The 18,043-nt window shown below is 33.1% G+C and overlaps 3 protein-coding genes, 1 long non-coding RNA gene and 1 pseudogene across 4 annotated transcripts; 3 read left to right on the forward strand and 2 right to left on the reverse strand.

The window, feature by feature from the left end:
* Positions 1–16: 16 nt before the first annotated feature.
* Positions 17–1,321, forward strand: LOC145752495 (tRNA N6-adenosine threonylcarbamoyltransferase pseudogene; annotated as a pseudogene).
* Positions 1,322–1,530: 209 nt separating this feature from the next.
* LOC145753585 (superkiller complex protein 3-like) lies at positions 1,531–7,596 on the forward strand. The gene is made up of 11 exons (XM_082569990.1): positions 1,531–1,620; positions 2,068–2,315; positions 2,713–2,923; positions 3,271–3,481; positions 3,888–4,125; positions 4,441–4,618; positions 4,950–5,114; positions 5,584–5,739; positions 6,138–6,309; positions 6,660–6,828; positions 7,306–7,596. Exons 1-11 carry the CDS (start codon positions 1,531–1,533, stop codon positions 7,469–7,471), a joined length of 2,004 nt encoding a protein of 667 aa, XP_082426116.1. The 3' UTR covers positions 7,472–7,596.
* An 845-nt stretch (positions 7,597–8,441) lies between these two features.
* Positions 8,442–9,109, forward strand: LOC145752524 (uncharacterized). The gene is made up of 3 exons (XR_014283784.1): positions 8,442–8,488; positions 8,896–8,914; positions 8,975–9,109. It is a non-coding gene; the product is annotated as an uncharacterized LOC145752524 (long non-coding RNA).
* On the reverse strand, positions 8,578–11,041 carry LOC145752523 (uncharacterized). The gene is made up of 4 exons (XM_082568822.1): positions 10,899–11,041; positions 10,663–10,827; positions 10,248–10,295; positions 8,578–9,688 (listed from the first exon to the last, which is right to left on the reverse strand). The coding sequence occupies exons 1-4, from the start codon at positions 10,987–10,989 to the stop codon at positions 8,871–8,873; spliced, it is 1,122 nt and encodes a 373-aa protein (XP_082424948.1). The 5' UTR covers positions 10,990–11,041; the 3' UTR covers positions 8,578–8,870.
* A 746-nt stretch (positions 11,042–11,787) lies between these two features.
* On the reverse strand, positions 11,788–13,665 carry LOC145753056 (uncharacterized). Its single transcript, XM_082569441.1, has 4 exons — positions 13,545–13,665; positions 13,311–13,475; positions 12,905–12,952; positions 11,788–12,659 (listed from the first exon to the last, which is right to left on the reverse strand). The coding sequence occupies exons 1-4, from the start codon at positions 13,633–13,635 to the stop codon at positions 12,052–12,054; spliced, it is 912 nt and encodes a 303-aa protein (XP_082425567.1). The 5' UTR covers positions 13,636–13,665; the 3' UTR covers positions 11,788–12,051.
* Between the last annotated feature and the right edge of the window lie 4,378 nt (positions 13,666–18,043).

An 18,043-nucleotide genomic window follows, 5' to 3' on the forward strand; every position in this document is an offset into this window, starting at 1 on the left:
GATTTAATCACAAACTATGACGTTGACTGTGATAGGATTTGAAGGGAGTGCTAATAAATTAGGGATCGGGATAATTAGAGACGGGGAGGTGTTATCAAATCCACGGCATACCTACGTCACACCGCCTGGCGAGGGTTTTTTACCGCGCGAAACAGCAGAACATCATCGAAAATGGATTCTAACGATTCTTAAACAAGCTCTGGACGAAGCAAAGTTAACTTACAAGGATATTGATTGTATTGCGTACACTAAAGGTCCTGGCATGGGTGCTCCTTTAGTGTCAGTAGCAGTGGTAGCAAGAACTCTGGCACAAATATGGAATAAACCTTTAATTGGGGTTAACCATTGTATTGCCCATATAGAAATGGGACGGTTAATTACGGGGTCACATAACCCAACTGTGTTGTATGTATCTGGGGGTAATACTTAAGTGATAGCTTATTCTGAGAACAGATATCGAATATTTGGTGAAACGATTGATATTGCTGTCGGTAACTGTCTCGATCGCTTTGCAAGAATTTTTCATATTTCAAATGACCCAAGTCCTGGGTTTAATATCGAACAAACTGCTAAGAAAGGGAGCAAGTATATCTCACTACCCTATACAGTAAAAGGTATGGACGTGTCATTTTCGGGGATTCTTTCGTTTATTGAGGATTTAGGTCGGAGCAAAAAACACGAATATTCACCTGAAGATTTATGTTATTCTCTACAAGAAACCCTCTTTGCTATGCTGGTTGAAATTACCGAACGAGCGATGTCACATTGTGGGTCCGAAGAAGTTTTAATAGTAGGAGGGGTGGGTTGTAACTTGCGACTTCAGGAAATGATGGAAGTTATGGCTCAGGAGAGAGGGGCAAAGTTGTATGCCACTGATATGAGGTTTTGTATTGATAACGGGGCAATGATAGCCCAGGCAGGTTGGGAGATGTTCAGATCGGGGTTTAATTTAATTGACAAGCAAACTCTGTTAGAAGATTCTTGGTGTACGCAAAGGTTTCGAACCGATGAAGTTGAAGTGACTTGGAGGGATGATTGAGTGCTGATGTCATAACAGTGATGTCAGAGGTGATGATGTCATAAATAGTGATGTCATAGTTATTAATGATAAACATTCTTGATATACTACCAACAATTTTAATCATTTTAAATGCAAGAAGTTAAATGTTAAATGATGTCATAAATAATAATATTAATCATTTCTATCATTTTCAAGCACTCGGTAATGATTCAAAGCTTGACTACACAAGGTCTTGGGTTTAATTCCCACTGCTTCTATGTCAGCGCTTTCTTGATAATTGTGAATCTAACAATTACTAAGTTGACTAGCCTGCAATATGGTATCAAAATATTTAATTTACAATGAAAAGTTAAGAGCATAAATAATTTTTAGTCCTTATATTAAACGCGAAGTTAAAATCTTTTTGGTATTAATCGCTGTTTTGTTTTAGAAAGTTTATTTTAAATTTGCCGATTTTGAAAATAATATTTTTTTATATTTTTTAAATGAATTTAGATTATTTTTAAATAATGTCAAGTAAAAAAGTTAAAGTTGCTTTAAAACTTGCCAAACAGGAAATTCAGAAGAAAAACTTCGAAGGAGCAATTACACATTGTAATGTAAGTAATGATTTTTCGACAACTAAATATATATAACTTATTACACAAGGTATGAGATCATGACAAATCACAAAAAAAATTTTAAACAAAAAACTTTAAACTTACTAATATTGATCATAATAACTTTATACAACCAATAAAACCTTACTAAATCTTCTTACATAGATGCTTAAACAGGTTTTAAACCAGTTTTCAAAAGCTGTAAATTAGTGAACAAAAATAATAACATTTTTTGGTATATTTTTTTAAAAAGTTGGCAAAAATAGTAGAAAAATTTCATTAAAGCCTATTTTAAAGCGTAGTTAAACTCATTTTAAAACATGATTTAACTGCTTTATGTCAGATGCATTGTTAATAACAAGAATTGATTTTATAAAACCAATAATATTTTAACATTCTACATTGACAAAACCTAAAAATTAACTTTGTTTTTTGTTCTTAATCCAGGAGGTTTTAGACAGCGACCCCCACAACTACAACGCTCATGTTTTCCTTGGCTTGAGTTATGCTGAGTTATCTCAACTCAAAAACTCAATCGAGTCTTACCATTCTGCTATTAAGTTATCACCTGATGAAGTGTTAGCTTACCATGGATTGGGAAACCTGTTTACAAAACATTGGAAGGGGAATTTAATGAAAGAAAATATTAAAGACAAGATTTTTGCTTATGAAAATTTGATGTGCCTATCTGATAAGTAAGGTTTTATGTTTTGTTTAATTGTCGCTTTTGGGTGCTATTAACAATAAATATAAATTTATCCTCGATGTTGGAAGGTCAACTTCATGGCCTAAACATAGAATAACATGAGTTAACCCGGCCCAGTCTCAAGTTGCCTACGACAGTTTGGGATATTATAGATTATAATGCCTGTTAATCAAGCTGGTAATTAAGAGTTTACTCGGCATAAGAGCAGTGGGGATCGAACCCAGGACCTCATATAGAGTAATAAATGTTCTAACCACTACACTTCGCTGACTGGTTTATTTAAAAAAATATATATTATTTTTTAAACTTCAATTTTTTTTAAATTTTTAATCATTTTTTAAACTAAAGGATATTAATTTAGTTTTAAAAATGTATTTTTTTCGCAGATCAAATGCAGACAAAATTCTTGATATTATCACAATTCTTTCAAAAAGTTATTGCCAAATTGAAAACTATAAAGAAGCAATAAAAATATTAAAAGAAAATTCCGAATTGGTTAAATCATGTGAAAATAACAAAACATTTTTAAAATTCGTCATTGATGTTATTGTAGCATGTAAAAATCATGGTTTGGGGCTAAAAGAATATTTTAAGTTTGTAAGTTTTAATAATAACATTTAGTATTTTAGGCTTACACTTGCCATATATACTAGTAGATAGCCTGCCCTATGGTCGGCATTTCAATTAGCATAAAATGGTTGCAATTTTCAAGTAATAGTTTCCCTGATTATTTGTGTACACAACAAATGGCAGTTTTATTTATTTTGTAGGTCCATAAATTAAACATACAAATATATTGTTCACTAAGCTTTGTTTTATATCTAGATGATTTAAAAATAATCAATTTTTATTCATATTTTAAAAACATTTGTTTTAACATAACCAAATTATCCCATAAATTTTTTAATTAATGTTATTTTGTTATACAATTATTTTATTCACAGATTTTACAATCAGTTGTTCAATATTGTGATCTACCAGACATACAAATATTGGACAAAGAAAAAGCTTTAAGATCAGCTCTGTTAACTTCACCCAGGATATTTCTTGATGATTTTGTTAAAGATTTTATTGAAACTTGTCAAGAAATGTTAAAATCTGATTCCCAATTTGCGATGGATATCTTAGTTCAGATTCAACTGCAGAATGGATTCGGTAAATTTTTATTTATTCTTATATGGTTAATTTTAATGCCTGAATATAAAAATATTATTTACTTACACCACCAGTCTAGAGTTTTTTTGTATTAATTTATCCTCAATGTGGGAAGGATGACTTTATGACCTAAACATAGAGTAACATTTAATACCCTGACCCAGTCCCAAGTTGCCTTTAGCAGTTTGGGATATTATAGATTATAATTATTTAAATTGCTGAGTAAGTGTTGGCTTAGCAGGAGTTTGTACCGTTTATAGAGCCTTACTTATGTGTGCTACAGCATTAGAGCAGTGGGGATCGAACCCACGACCTCATTGTGGTATAGCAAGTGTTCTAACCACTACACCATGTTTTTAACAATATAAAAATAATTTATGTAAAATGCTTTACATTTTATTTTCAGATAATCTTAATATATCATTGGACACCTACAACCAACATATCTCCAATTATAATGGTCTATACAAGGATATATTAACTGCTTATAACTTCTATAAAAAGGGAAAACAAAATTACCAACAAGTTGTTGAGTTATTAGAGAAAGGGTTGAAAGTTTGTCCTGATTTTTTGCCAGCTTATACTTGCTTGAATAAGGGATATATTTACCTGCATCAATACTTCACAGCACAGGACAAAACAAGGTAGAATTTGTTTTTTGTTTTTGGCCATTTTGACGTTTCAAACTCATTTTTTTGCTGTAAATTTCTATACTTAATGTTGGTAGGCTAAATTTACAACCTAAACATAGAGTAACATTTGTTACCCTGACCCAGTCTCAAGTTGACTAAGGTGGTTTGGAATAACATTTATAGTGCCTTATATAAGGGCGCTATAGCATGAGAGCTTTGGGGATCGTACCTATAACCTTATATTGTGAAGCCAAGTGTTCTAACCACTACACCACGCTGCTGACTTTTAAAAATTGACTAAAAATTCAATTTAAATTATTTTTTTAGGTTAGCTTTACAGTTATGCAAATCTGTTGAAGAAAATAAGGTAACCAATATAACTTGGTTGGTTAAGATTTCAAAGATATCTGAAATTAAAATTGAAATAATGAAATGTGAGGCTGAAGCACTCAGTAATTCTCATAATCTTTCAACTAAAACATCGGCCATCGATGTTTATGAGAAAGTAAGTTTTTGGTTTAGTTTCACTTAAACAATTTTTTTTGTATATTTATTTAACCTCGATGTGGGAAAGTCGAATGCATGACTTAAACATAGAGTAACAATTGTTACTTCGACCCAGTCTCGAGTTGCCTGTGGCAGTTTGGGATATTATAGATTATAATTGCCCGATAAGTAAGCTGTTGATTAAGTGCTGGCTCAGCAGGAGTTTATACTGTTTATAGCACCTTACTCAAGGACACTCATAGTCTCTTATTGAACTAGTGTATATTATCTTTCCACCATAATTAATTTTAAATTTATGATATCTAAATATATTGAATAATTTTTAACAGTTGATAGCTGCTGAACCTTATTCTATTCCATCTCTTATTGGGTTCTCAAGATTAATGATAAGTTTAAACAAATTAGAAGATGCAGCGAAATATTTAGAAATTGGACAAAGTTTGGTGAACAACAATCCAGTTATACAAAGTTTAACAACTTATCTACATTTTCTGGTGAATATTTTTGTACTTAATATACAAATTATATAAATGACATAATCCGGCAATTAATATATACATGAGCTTAAAACAAGTTGTGGTTGTAAAGTTTGTATATATATAAGTTTAATTGCTCTGGCAGCATGGTGTAGTAGTGGTTAGAACACTTGATTTTAGTACTTGAGGTCCTTGGTTTGATCCCCACTGCTCTCATGCTGTAGCGCCCTTGAGTAAGGCGCTATAAACGGTATAAACTCCTGCTGAGCCAACGCTTAATCAGCTGCATAATAATCGGGCAATTATAATCAATAATATCCCAAACTGTCACAGGCAACACGAGACTGGGTCGGATATATAAAAAAAAATATATACAAAAAAAATTTATAGTATTTCAAACTGCCAACTTGAAATTGGTCGGGGTAACGAAAATTTTATGACATTGTTAACCTGTACATTTATAATTTATCATTATATTTATTTCTAGAAAAATGACCAAGTTGATGTAATTACTGAACTGACGACACTTTGCCAGGAAAATCCAAACTGTTTTGATTCCCATTTTTATTTAGCCAAAATAATGTGGAAAAAAGATGAAGCGTACAGAAAAGATAAATCAAAATGTCTGGCCACTTTTTTAAAGGTTGGATTTGTTTAAATTTTATTTAGTTCATCTTAAATTAATTTTTTCAGGTTTAAAATATCACTGACTTTAGGATATTGTCTATTCTTCTTACCTTTTATGAATTTAAATTGATATGGGAAGACTGACTTTCTAAATATGTGAAAAATAATAAGTAGCAATTACTCTTATTCTATTACAGTAAATTAGTAGTAAAACATATTACACCATCTCTATATAATGCAGCTTAGTAGATAATATGTCCAATTTACAGGCTTACAAAAAAATAAAACTGCTATTTGTGGTGTGAGGGTAAATTATTAAGCAAATATTAGTTGAAAGTTGCAACCATATTACAACAAATAAAATGCTGATCGTATGGCTGGCTATTGATTTGTATTAACCCAGTTTATTTTTAGGCAGCCAAATTGGAGCCATACAATGCTGAATGTTTCTTGTACATTGGTCACTACTACAGAGATATTAGTAAAGATTTGTTGAGGGCCAAGAAATGTTATCAGAAATGTTTGGATTTGGATTCATTTAATGATCAAGCTGGAGCAGCATTAGCTGATCTGCTTACCAATGAAGGTTTGATTAATAAGTGGTGTATTTGTCAGAACACTTGGTTTTACTACATGAGGTCGTTGGTTCGATCCCCATTACTCTCATGCTGTAGCGCCCTTGAGTAAGGCAATATAAACGGTGTGAAATCCTGCTAAGCCAACACTTAATCAGCGTTATAATTATCGGGCAATTATAATCTATATAATATCTCAAACTGCCACAGGTAACTCGATACTGGGTCAGGGTAACTAATGTTACTCTGTGTTTAGGTCGCGCATTTGACCTTTCCACATCGAGGATAAAGATATATAAAAAAATTAATCCTAAAATTTTTTTTAATGATTTACAATTCAAATTTGTTTTTTAAATTTTAGGTGATTTTGATTCTGCTATTCTATTGTACGAAAAAATCACGAACTCTAGTGCTCCTGGTGGACAGAAATGGGCTTGGTTAAGATTAGGATTATGTCGGTTAAAAACTAAAGAAACAACGAGTGCCATTACTTGCTTTCAAGCTGCATTAAGAGCTGATGCCAGCGATTAGTAAGTGGATATAAATAATAAACTAAATACTTGATTAAAATCTAATATTTTGTTCATGTTTTTGGCTGCTTTTAAATTACTGGTTGTAACATCTTAGCGGAGTGGTAAGAACACTTGCTACACCACACATTAGATCATGGTTCAATCCCCACTGCTCTCATGCTGTAGCGCCCTTGAGTAAGGGGCTATAAACAATATTAACTCCTGCTGAGCCAACATTTAATCAATTATTGGGCAATTTTAATCTATAATGTTTCCAACCGCTTAAAGCAACTCGAGACTGGGTCGGGGTAACTGATGTTTTTCTATGTTTAAGTCGCGCATTCGACCTTCCCACATCAAAGTTAAACTTATATACCAAAAAATTAATAAAAACATTGTCACAACGAATCTATGCTTGTTGTAATTCACCCAATAAAACATAAAATTTTTTTTTAAATAATATGGAAATAATAAATATTATATTTAATGTTATAGTATATGCTGGGAATGCTTAGGTGAAGGGTATCTAAACAGAGGAAGTTACACTGCAGCTTGGAAGTCCTTCAGTCAAGCTCACAAACTTAATCCTTCTTCAGTGTACGCTGTGTACCAGATGGCAGCTATTAAACAGGTGATTATGGGGTTAAGATGTGTTTTATAATAAATCAGTAGAGGGCACAATTATAGAAAATACTGGATTTTATTATGTGGGGTCTTGGGTTTGATCCCCACTGCTTCTATTTTGTACTTTTCTAGAATAAGGTTGTAATAATCAAATTGGTCTATGTTAAAGCTGTAAAGTTGCTATTTTTGTGAATTAATATGGGTTATTATGTGAATTTTAGACTACTAAATTGACTTAACTTTTTAAATTTATTTTCTGGCTGCTGGGATATCACAACGAAGCAATTGAAAAATATTTTGAAGTTTTAAGATTAAAAGAAATTTATGTTCCAGCATTAAAAGGTAAATGTAACGATATATTTGTAAGTAATATTTTAATTAAGTGTTACAATATTTTAAATAATGCTGCTATAACATGCCAGCAGCAGAAACTAAACTTGTAACCTCATGTCTTACTTAAGGGTGCTACAACATGCCAGCAGTGGGAATCAAACCCGAGATCTTAGGTCTTACCTAACAATGCTACAACATGCCAGCAGTGGGAATCAAACCAAGAACCTCAGGTTTTACTCAAGGGTGCTACAACATGCCAGCAGTAAGAATCAAACCCAGAATATAAGATCTTACCCAAGAATGCTACAACATGTCAGCAGTGAAAATCAAACCCAGGACCTCAGGTCTTACTTAAGTATGCTACAACATGTCAGCAATTAGAATCAAACCAAGAACCTCAGGTTTTACTCAAGGATGCTATAACATGCCAGCAGTGGGAATCAAACTCAGGACCTCAGGTCTTACTTAGGATGCTACAACATGCCAGCAGTGGGAATCAAACCCAGAACCTCTGGTATTTTTCCAATAGGATGCAACTTTTAGCAGTAGGAATCAAGTCATGGTTTTAGGCATAAAAGACCATGTACAGAGCTATCATATGAACTTTTTGCTAAGTCTAAGTTCTTAACATTAAAATGTTTATTCAAAAAAGTTTAACATTTGTTTTTAACAGGCTTGGGTGAATGTTATTGCTCGCTTGCCAGGCAAATGTTATCTGAAGGTCGATATTTAAGTATATTTTGATTTTGTTAAATTTAATTTTGGATAATGTTTAACTCTTGATTGTAACAATTGAGGACAAAGTTTAATTTTTTTTAATTTATTCAAGCATAACTACGCGCAAGCAATAATCACTAAATATTAATGGATATAAAAACAACATAAATTCATATTTTAAAACAATAATTAAACAAGCAATTATATTTAATGGTTATGTACAACAAAACAATATTTAAACAAAACGATCTTTAACAATATGTTGAACTTGGTTTTAGTATTGTACTTGTATGGACCATGATTTGTAACAAATTTAAAATAATTTGGCGTTGTTTTAAAATAACTGATTTGTTGAATTTTGATGGGTTTTGTATTTATATGGAATTTTATTTTTTTAACTTTTTCTTGCAGATTCTCAAATTATTTTCAGGTAAATTGATAATTCGTTGTTTTTCTTCATCATTTGGCCAATCAGTAACTTGTTTCTTAGCTTCGATTGCCTCGGTGAATTTGGAGACTGCTTCGCTGTATCGAGAATTGCTTTTATACCCCCAACCAATGTTGTTTAAGAGTTGTCCGTAAACAAAATATTTTTGTTTATTCTCGATCGTATTCATTAATTTGAGCCCCTCTGTATTTGTTTGAAAGTCGTCGATATCTGCCAACTCCTCGCAATATCCGATATGACTCAAACATTTACTCAGTTTAACAACTTTTAGTTCGTCGTTTACTCCAGGTAAGTTTTCCACTCTCGATTTAAGTTCATGCATGAGTGGGATCACGTGATGCTGTACAACACTTTTCATGTTTTGATCTTTCTTTAACATTTCTTCAACTGAATTCGTTATTCCACGAACACACAACCCAATATTCTCAACATCATTGTCCGGGTCGTTATTATCCTCGAATAAGGAAAATGCGATCAAGTAAAATAGAATGGACTTCAGGTATTTCTTCTGGGCATGAAGATCATCAGCTACAGATTTAACTTGTGATGCAGTTAGCTGAGTTTTGTTTCGAATTATTAAAGTTATTTTGTTTCTGATCTGAGTAACGCGATAATACTTTTTGGTTTTTAAACAAGCAAGATAGGAAAGTATAAGATTTGAGATGCTTTGTATTTCTAGGTCGTATTCAGAATGCTTCATTGTTGCAGATAAAATGGCGTCGAAATTATTTTCATTTTGTAATTTGTGAACATTTTCTAACAGAATTAAATATTATGAATTTGTTATCAGTTTTTTGGCAAATTATTGGCTTAGAATTTGTAAAAATAAAAAAGTTTGCAACCGTACAAGGTTGCCATTTTGAAAAAATGATATATTGCGTCATAATGGAATTTTTTTTTTTTTGTATATATATCTTTATCCTCGATGTGGGAAAGTCGAATGCGCGACTTAAACATAGAGTAACATCAGTTACTCCGACCCAGTCTCGAGTTGCCTGTGGCAGTTTGGGATATTATAGAGACTATAATTGCCCGGTAATTATGCTGCTGATTAAGTGCTGGCTCAGCAGGAGTTTATACTGTTTATAGCACCTTACTCAAGGGCGCTACAGCTTGAGATCAGTGGGGATTGAACCCACGACCTCATGGTAGTGTAGCAAGAGTTCTTATCACTACACCACGCTGCCGGTTCACGCTACCGGAATTACAACTGACTTGTTACGTTTATGTGATTAAAATTTAGGTTATTTTTTTGTTATGTAGGGGACTTTGTTAAGTTGATATTTTTTAAAGTTTTTTAAGCAACAAAACTTACCTTCGTGGTCGATGATTTCTAATAATTCTTGAGACATGATAGATCCACCTTAAAAACAAAATATTTAACATCCGCATGGTAGAGCTAGTGAGCTAATTTCGACGGTCATAAGGTAAAAAAATAGGTGATAAGTAATGTGGCATTAGATCAAAAGTTGTTTAGTTTTTTTTCACATTATTGCTACACCATTTTTAATTCAGCCTAATGTTTTTGAATGGATTAAAATAACACACTCTTTAATAAGTTATAAAAACCTATTAATGTAAGGAGATGTTGAAAGTAATTGGAGTGAAAATCAAGAATTTGAGTTGCATTATTTTTCATAGTTTTTTTTATATTTGTTATTTTTTATTAAATGTTAGTGTATTTAAAACTAAAAACTTTGTAAATCTATTTTTATATCGGTGTAACTTACCAATTCGTTGTTTTGGTTGGGTTGCAGTTGTGCTTAAATGTGACATAGACGACGACAATTCTGCCTCAGTTATTTGCGAATCGGTCACGTTGTCTGCTCCAATATTACCCGCATTTTCTTCATTTCTAGCATTTTCTTGAAGAACGACATTTTGAGTAACTTGGTCTGCAAAATTAAATATTAATTTTAAGTTTAAAGTGTTGTATACACAAATTAAGTTAAAGTTTTAAAGTTACCTGCATGTTCTATATTCGTTTCTATCTCTCTGTTATCATGTCTATGAACATTTATATGAACATTAATCGGTGGAACGTCGTTGTTTGCCATTTTTGAAACTTAAAATGTATCGATAATATTAACAGACGCTAGCACTTTGACATAGACAAAAAGAATATTTCGCTACAGTGGGGCTGGGTTCGTTTTACGCTTAACTGGTTTTGTTTACCTCGTTCTCTTTTTATTCTATGCAGGGTTCGTCATTGCATGCTTAAACGAGAACCAGTAGTTGTAAAAGGAATTTAAACTTGATATTTGAGAAACGTAATAAGTCTTTTGTTTAAAATATTGAAATTGTGCTAAAATGAAATAAAAACGCTCTTAAAAATACGAATTTAAATTATTTTTATCCTTTTTTTTTATCATATTAATACTTTTCAATGATTTTATTTATTTAATAAAATATTTGCTGATATTTTTAATCTAAATGAAAGATAAAACTTTATAATATTTTAACTTTATCTTGGTACAGGATAAGTTGAATAAGGTTGCAAAGTTTAGTTCTTATTAGAACGAGTTTTTGTTTGCCTCAAGTTATTTGAATTTTGTTAAATTTAATTTTGAATAATGTTTAACTCTTAATTGTATCAATTGGGGACAAAGTTTAATTTTTTTAAATTTATTCAAGCATAACTACGCGCAAGCAATAATCACTAAATATTAATGGATATAAAAACAACATAAATTCATATTTTAAAACAATAATTAAACAAGCAATTATATTTAATGGTTATGTACAACAAAACAATATTTAAACAAAAAGATCTTTAACAATATGTTAAACTTGGTTTTAGTATTGTACTTGTATGGACCATGATTTGTAACAAATTTAAAATAATTTGAGGTTGTTTTAAAATAACTAATTTGTTGAATTTTGTTTGGTTATGTACTTAAATAGACTTTTATTTGCTTAACTTTTTTTTGCTGGTTTATAAATTATTTTCAGTTATCTTAATAATTCGTTATTTTTCGCCATTATTTGCCCAATCAGTAGCTTGTTTGTAAGCTTCGATTGCCTCGGTGTATTTAGAAACTGCTTTGCTGTATCGAGATTTGCGATCATACCACGCACCCATGTTGTTTAAGAGACTCCCGTAAACAAAATATTTTTGTTTATTCTCGATCGTATTCATTAATCTGAGCCCCCTCTGAAGTTGTTGAAAAGTTGTCGATATCTGCCATATCTTCGCAATACCCGATATTTACCAAACATTGACTCAAATTAACAATTTTTAGTTCGGCGTTTACTCCAGGTAAGTTTTCTATTCTCGATTTAAGTTCTTGCATGAGTGGGATCACGTGATGCTGCACAACACTTTTCATGTTTTGATCTTCTTCTAACATTTCTTCAACTGAATCCAGTATTCCACGAACACACGACTGCATATTCTTAAAATCATGGTCCGTGTTGTTTTTATCCTCGAATAAGATAATTGCGATCGAGTAAAATAGAATGGACTTCAGGTATTTCTTCTGGGTACGAAGATCACCAGCTACAGATTTAACTTGTGATGCAGTTAGCTGAGTTTTGTTTCGAATTATTAAAGTTATTTTGTCTCTGATCATAGTAACGCGATATTGCTTTTTGGTTTTTAAACAAGCAACATAGGAAAGTATAAGATTTGAGATGCTTTGTATTTCTGGGTCGTATTCAGAATGCTTCATTGTTGCAGATAAAATGGCATCGAAATTATTTTCAGTTTGTAATTTGCAAACATTTTCTAACAGAATTAAATATTATAAATTTGTTATTAGTTTTTTGGCAAATTATTGGCTTAGAATTTAAAAAAATGGAAAGTTTGTAATCGTACAAGATTGCCATTTTGACAAAAATGATATATTGCGTCATAATGGAATTACAACTGACTTGTTACGTTTATGTGATTAAAATTTGAGTTATTTTCTTGTTATGTAGACGACCATTTTAAATTGATATTTTTTAAAGTTTTTTAACAACAAAACTTACCTTCGTGGTCGATGATTTCTAATAGTTCTTGAGACGTAATAGATCCACCTAAAAAACAAAATATTTAACATCCGCACGGTAGAGCTAGTGAGCTAATTTCGGCTGTCATAAGGTAAAAAATTGGTGATAGGTAATGTGACATTAGATCAAAAGTTGTTTAGATTTTTTTCACATTATTGCTACATTTTTATCTCAGCCTAATGTTTTTGAATGGATTAAAATAACACACTCTATAATAAGTTGTGAAAACCCAATAGTGTAAGGAGATGTTGAAAGTAATTAGAGTGAAAATCAAGAATTTGAGTCGCATTTTTTACAGTTTTTTTTATATTTGTTTTTTTTATTAAATGTTAGTGTATTTAAAACTAAAAACTTTGTGAATTTATTTTTATATCGGGTAACTTACCAATTTGTTGTTTTGGTTGAGTTGCAGTTGTGCTTAAATGTGACATAGACGACGATAATTCTGCCTCAGTTGTTTGCGATTCGGTCACGTTGTCTACTCCAATATTACCCGCATTTTCTTCATTTCTAGCATTTTCTTGCAGGGCGACATTTTGAGTAACTTGGTCTGCAAAATTAAATAATAATTTTAAGTTTAAGTGTTGCTTACACAAATTAGGTTAAAGTTTAAAGTTACCTGCATGTTCTACTTGCATTCCTATCTCTCTGTTATCATGTTTATTGACAGTCACATGAATGTTAATCGGTGGAATATCGTTATCCGCCATTTTGCAGTTTGTTAAAACTTTAAAGATATGCTTAGTATTACTAAATGCTAGCTATTCGTTGCTTTGTCGCGAACAAAATTGATTTTATCGCTAAGGCGTTAGTCTTATATACTATAGCATTAATATTTACCTAGTTACCCTTCAGTTCTTTCTTTTGTGTTATGCGCTCAAACAACGCTCCAATGTTGTAAAAGAGTTAAAAACAACAGACTAAAAATATTCTTTTATTCTTGATCGTATTCATCAATTTTAGCCTTTCCGTAGTTATTTAAAAGTTGTCAATATTACCTCTCGCAATACCTGATATAACTTAAACCCTATATTTAGTTGAAATTCGGCGTTTACTCCAGGTAAGTTTTTTACTCTCGATTTAAGTTCATAAACAAATCGTATTTCGTGATTTTACAGACACTTTTTATGCTTAATTTTAATAAATTATTTTAAATTGTTTTTATATAAACATGCCATTTTATAGGAAGTTCATTATACTTTTATTTTAAATTGCCGTGTTATTTTATACCTTTTTGTGTTGAGTTCTAGAAATATCTCTACGAGCATGTATATTTAAGCCTATGTTAAATGTAAGTTGATGTATTCTGCTTTAAGATCTACATGTTTTTGCGTAACCAATTTAGGCAAACGTTTTTTTGAATTTATCGCCAAGGCGCCAGCCTTACAATATAGCGATATCGTTTCCCTAGTTCCACTCTCTGTTTCAATGCTAGGGTTGTTATTGGTGTATTTCGTAACTGCTTCTTTCTTTTGTAATTAGCGGTCGAACAACGCACCAATGTTGTTTAAGAAAGTTCCGTGGACTAAATATTATCGTTTATTCTCGTTCTCTTTCACCCATCTGAGCCTTATTGTATATATTAAAAACTTGTCGGTACCTGCTAACAAATATTCAGTTGGAGCTTTAAACATTTTTTTTGTATATATCTTTATTCTTGATGTGGGAAAGTCGAATGCGCGACCTAAACATAGAGTAACATTTGTTACTCTGACCCAGTCTCGAGTTACCTGTGGCAGTTTGGGATATTATATAGATTATAATTGACCGATAATTATACTGCTGATTAAGTGCTGGCTCAGCAGGAGTTCGCCCCGTGTATAGCGCCTTTTTTGTATATATCTTTATCCTCGATGTGGGAAAGTCGAATGCGCGACTTAAACATAAAGTAACATCGGTTACTTCGACCCAGTCTCGATTTGCCTGTGGCAGTTTGGGATATTATAGATTATAATTGCCTGATAATTATACTGCTGATTAAGTGCTGGCTCAGCAGTTCGTTCCGTTTATAGCGCCTTACTCAAGGGCGCTACAGCTTGAGATCAATGGAGATTGAACCTACGACCTCGTGTGTATTATAAACACCTGCTGAGCCAACACTTAATTAGCAGCAATTATAATCTTTAATATTCCATCACTGCTACTAGGGCGAGGTAACTAATGTTATTGTATGTTAAGGTCTTTTTTACGTCAATGATAAAAAGCGTTTACGTTATATGAGTTTTCTCCTTTCCGTTTAAGTGTACGTAAAATGAAATTACGTAAAGTTTTACGTAACTTTTCATGCTTAATTTTAATAAATTAGTTTAGATTTATTTTCTATAAAATTAAAGATGTAATAGAAATACAATTTTGTCATTAGTTTTGTATTGGTTGAAACAATGCTCGAGCATAAACTTTGAGGATAAATTAAATAAAATGAGATTTATTAGGGGATTTCCCGTCTTACATCATGTTCGCGTTTTTAACAAATTTAGGGTCGTACTAAAATACGCCCGGGAGGCCCGGGGGGCCCGGGGTAGGCCCGGGGGGCCCGGGGTAGGCCCGGGGTAGGCCCGGGGTAGGCCCGGGGGGCCCGGGGTATTCCCGGGAGGCGAGGGGTGGGCGCGGGAAGCCCGGGGTGAGTCCAAGAGCTTCGGTGGTATTTATTCAAGTCCCATGGTGTTTATATGAGGCTTGGGCTATTAATATTAGTCCAGATCGGTTTATACGAGTTTATATGAGGCCCGGGGTGTTTATATGAAGCCCGGGGTGTTTAAATAAGTCCCGGGGTGTTTTATACGAGTTTTTATGAGGCCCGAGAGGTTCAAATGAGGCCCGGGGTCTTTTATATGAGTTTTTATGAGGCCCGGGGTGTTTATATGAGGCCCGGGGTGTTTAAATAATGCCCGGGGTGTTTAAATAAGGCCCGGGGTGTTTTATACGAGTTTTTATGAGGCCCGAGAGGTTCAAATGAGGCCCGGGGTCTTTTATATGAGTTTTTTTGAGGCCCGGGGTGTTTATATGAGGCCCGGGGTGTTTATATAAGGCCCGGGGTGTTTAAATAAGGCCCGGGGTGTTTAAATAAAGCCCGGAGTGTTTAAATAAGGCCCGGGGTGTTTTATACGAGTTTTTATGAGGCCCGAGAGGTTCAAATGAGGCCCGGGGTCTTTTATACAAATTTTTATGAGGCCCGGGGTGTTTATATGAGGCCTGGGGTGTTTATATGAGGCCCGAGGCGTTTTACCGAGTTTATATTAGGCCCGGGGTGTTTATATGAGGCCCGGGGTGTTTAAATAAGGCCCGGGGTGTTTAAATAAAGCCCGGAGTGTTTAAATAAGGCCCGGGGTGTTTTATACGAGTTTTTATGAGGCCCGAGAGGTTCAAATGAGGCCCGGGGTCTTTTATACGAATTTTTATGAGGCCCGGGGTGTTTATATGAGGCCTGGGGTGTTTATATGAGGCCCGAGGCGTTTTACCGAGTTTATATTAGGCCCCGGGTGTTTATATGAGGCCCGGGGTGTTTAAATAAGGCCCGGGGTGTTTAAATAAGGCCCGGGGTGTTTAAATAAGGCCCGGGGTGTTTAAATAAGGCCCGGGGTGTTTATATGAGGCCCGAGGCGTTTTACCGAGTTTATATTAGGCCCGGGGTGTTTATATGAGGCCCGAGGCGTTTATATTAGGCCCGGGGTGTTTATATAAAGCCCGGGTTTATACAAGGCATAGGTTGTTTATATGAGGCCCGGGTTGTTTACGAAAGGCCCGGGGTGTTTATATAAAGCTCTAGTTGTTGGTTTCGACATCAAAAATTTCCAAATTTTGTTTTATTGAATTAAACGGAACATCTATTTTTTGGTAAACCAACATATTAAAACAAAAGAGTATTACAATAAAATTTATACAAAAAATACTTTAAGTCAAAGTTATATTAGATTTGGCTGAAACAAATTATTAAAAGTTGAATAAATATTTAAAAAGAAATAACGAAAAGTATACAGAACAAAAGAACGGAAAAATTTAAAAACTATTTATATTACTTTGACCAAGTTGTCGTTTTAGCGTTTCGACAACGTTTTTTCTGTCCGGGTTTTTTCGCCGTTTGGGGAGTCTTTGGAATAATCAGTTTTTTGTCAGACGATTTAATGAATGCATTTGGTTGATTTTTTTTGTAATTTATAAATTGTTGGAATAACTTGTCTTTTTCAACGTCACTTTTGGAATCCCAAACCACCCTACTTCTTGTAAAGCGTTTAAGACTTGAAATTATGCAAAAATTTCCCTCGCCATATATGGCACGCTTTACATCTAAAAATTGCAAGTCCACAATTTTTTGCAATTTAGTAATTAATTGGGGCAATTTTAAAGACCTCCAATTGGCTGATAATTTTAATATATGATTCATTGCCTCACATGCATTGTTTGTCCAATTTTGAGATTTAACATTCGCATTCAATTGCCAAACGCATGCCTTTAAGTTGGGTTCAATTTTAGTGAAATACGAAATAAATTTAGGAACAGAATCATCAATGTATTTTTCAATTTTTTCAAGAATTTGGCAATACTTGGTGCTGTCGGATGCGTGCATTAGCCCTTCCGGGCCAAATATTTGAAGAATTATAGATCGGATGGTTTTTTTTTCACATCCGACTTTATCTTTTAAATGTCGTGATATGTTTTCTTGTAAATGTCTTGTGCACAACAAATGATTTGTTTGGGGAAAACAGTCCTTTAAAGCTTTTCTTATAGCAGCTTCCTCGTCCGATCCGAATATTAATCCACGTCCAGACAACTTGGTCTCTTTAACTTCTCCAACTTGAGCTTGTAAATGACTAAAAAAGGACATATATGTAGCATAACTTCCGTCCCAGTGTAGAAATGCGGGTCCCATTATAATTGGGTGATTAAAACACCCTTTTCTATATAAATGAGGATGTTGATAAACTATTGATGTCACGTAAACGGGACCAAGGTTAAATGTTCTATCAACTCCCATTATTGTATCACACGTGGAGTATTTTTTTAATTCTTGCAGTTGCATTTTGTTATACAATATTATGCAGGGAGGTTTTCCTTTTTTTTGAATTACTTCCTGTATATAATCATGGCTATGCATTATGGATAATATATACTGCAAATCAT

Source organism: Corella eumyota, chromosome 5 (assembly GCF_963082875.1).
Source record: "Corella eumyota chromosome 5, kaCorEumy4.1, whole genome shotgun sequence".
NCBI lineage: Eukaryota > Metazoa > Chordata > Ascidiacea > Phlebobranchia > Corellidae > Corella > Corella eumyota.

What these genes read in the sequence shown, in the direction of transcription:
- LOC145753585 (XM_082569990.1), top strand. Translation starts at nt 1,531, where the DNA reads ATGTCAAGTAAAAAAGTTAAAGTTGCTTTAAAACTTGCCAAACAGGAA. An exon ending in TCAACTGCAGAATGGATTCG is followed by an intron (nt 3,482 to 3,887) that starts GTAAATTTTTAT and finishes TTTTATTTTCAG; the next exon opens with ATAATCTTAATATATCATTG. An exon ending in AGAGCTGATGCCAGCGATTA is followed by an intron (nt 6,829 to 7,305) that starts GTAAGTGGATAT and finishes TTAATGTTATAG; the next exon opens with TATATGCTGGGAATGCTTAG.
- LOC145752523 (XM_082568822.1), bottom strand. Translation starts at nt 10,989, where the DNA reads ATGGCAAACAACGACGTTCCACCGATTAATGTTCATATAAATGTTCAT. An exon ending in CCAACCAAAACAACGAATTG is followed by an intron (nt 10,296 to 10,662) that starts GTAAGTTACACC and finishes TTTGTTTTTAAG; the next exon opens with GTGGATCTATCATGTCTCAA. An exon ending in AGAAATCATCGACCACGAAG is followed by an intron (nt 9,689 to 10,247) that starts GTAAGTTTTGTT and finishes TAATTCTGTTAG; the next exon opens with AAAATGTTCACAAATTACAA.
- LOC145753056 (XM_082569441.1), bottom strand. Translation starts at nt 13,635, where the DNA reads ATGGCGGATAACGATATTCCACCGATTAACATTCATGTGACTGTCAAT. An exon ending in AATGCAAGTAGAACATGCAG is followed by an intron (nt 13,476 to 13,544) that starts GTAACTTTAAAC and finishes TTAATTTTGCAG; the next exon opens with ACCAAGTTACTCAAAATGTC. An exon ending in TCAACCAAAACAACAAATTG is followed by an intron (nt 12,953 to 13,310) that starts GTAAGTTACCCG and finishes TTTGTTTTTTAG; the next exon opens with GTGGATCTATTACGTCTCAA.